The sequence below is a fragment of the Austrofundulus limnaeus genome, unplaced genomic scaffold (genome assembly GCF_001266775.1).
Source record: "Austrofundulus limnaeus strain Quisiro unplaced genomic scaffold, Austrofundulus_limnaeus-1.0 Scaffold1154, whole genome shotgun sequence".
In the NCBI taxonomy this organism is placed as follows: Eukaryota; Metazoa; Chordata; class Actinopteri; order Cyprinodontiformes; family Rivulidae; genus Austrofundulus; species Austrofundulus limnaeus.
This window is the reverse complement of record NW_013953556.1, coordinates 44,573-45,683: the sequence shown is the minus strand read 5'-3', so window position 1 is coordinate 45,683 and position 1,111 is coordinate 44,573. Positions and strand designations below refer to the sequence as shown.

Here is a 1,111-nt window from a genome sequence, read left to right as displayed (position 1 = left end):
TCCCAAAAACACAGCATACGTAGCCGCTCCCAAGTAGGGACTTGTCTCTGGAAAGCCTCGATAAAAGACGCCGACGTCTCCTCTGATGATGAGCGCTAGAGTCGTGGTAGCAACATGCTATGTGTTTACATCCATCGCCGCCATGTTTGCAATGACTTGTCGCGAGAACAAACGTAGTCACGCATGACTTTAAAAGCATTTCGTACTTAATGGAAACACCGCAGTTGCGAAACTGTGTTTTTTTACATTAACAGAATATCGACAAAGTTTTGCGCACATTTGCAATGGAAACACAGCTATTGTTCTTTTAATGAACACGTTTCTTCCCCCACAGTTTAACTTGAATTACACGTTATTGTTTAACGTTAAAGCCGTGCTCCTTCTCCTTGCAGTTGGCGTGTACCTGTGGCCTGGCTCCTCCTGGCATGATGTCAGCCAGCTACAGTGAGGTGGATGCCAACACTACAGGGAACTAYGACATGCTGGAGGGGAACAGGGTTAGACGGGAGACCATGCTGGTTGACCTGGCAATGGAGAGTGACCAAGTGACGGGCCATGTTGGCTCCAGGGCTTACAGCAGCGTCTGGATCGACACACATGCCATCGACATGTACTCCAGGGTCATCTTCCCTGGAGCTTACATCCTCTTCAATATTATCTACTGGTCTATTTATTCTTAATGCAGTCTCACTGGGCTGCAGATGTTGCTGACTAGTTGGCAAACAGCATTCTCAGGGGAGTTTCCAAAACGTCTCAATGTTTGCTGGGGTTTTCAAAGGTTTTTCCAGTTTTCCTACTTGAGTCACAGAATCATGCAGTCCTGTAGCTTGATATGTGAACATGAACAAAAAAAAAACCTAATTCTCTCAGTCAAAGAACTGTATGGACGCTCTCCTCTGTGTCCAGGTCTTACCATGCCAATAATAAATATACGTTTTTAGAAAGAAATCTGTTTATCTTTTTTTTTTACAAAGTTGTTGTCCACCAAATTAAATCAGATAATGGAGGCGGCTGCCAAAGCGCGAGAGGGGGGCAACAGAATGCCGTTATTTAAAGGGATCCCTGATTAGTTGTAACATTAGAATTTATTTGATAAACATATATTTTAACT

General features: G+C 43.9%; 1 protein-coding gene across 1 annotated transcript in view; it reads left to right on the top strand.

The window, feature by feature from the left end:
* Positions 1-948, top strand: part of LOC106534370 (gamma-aminobutyric acid receptor subunit rho-1) — a gene marked incomplete in the record, with an annotated part of 24,245 nt that extends 23,297 nt beyond the window's left edge. The window contains 1 exon segment of the mRNA XM_014030990.1: positions 393-948. Within this exon segment, the coding sequence (XP_013886444.1) occupies positions 393-680 (288 nt within the window).
* Positions 949-1,111: the final 163 nt, after the last annotated feature.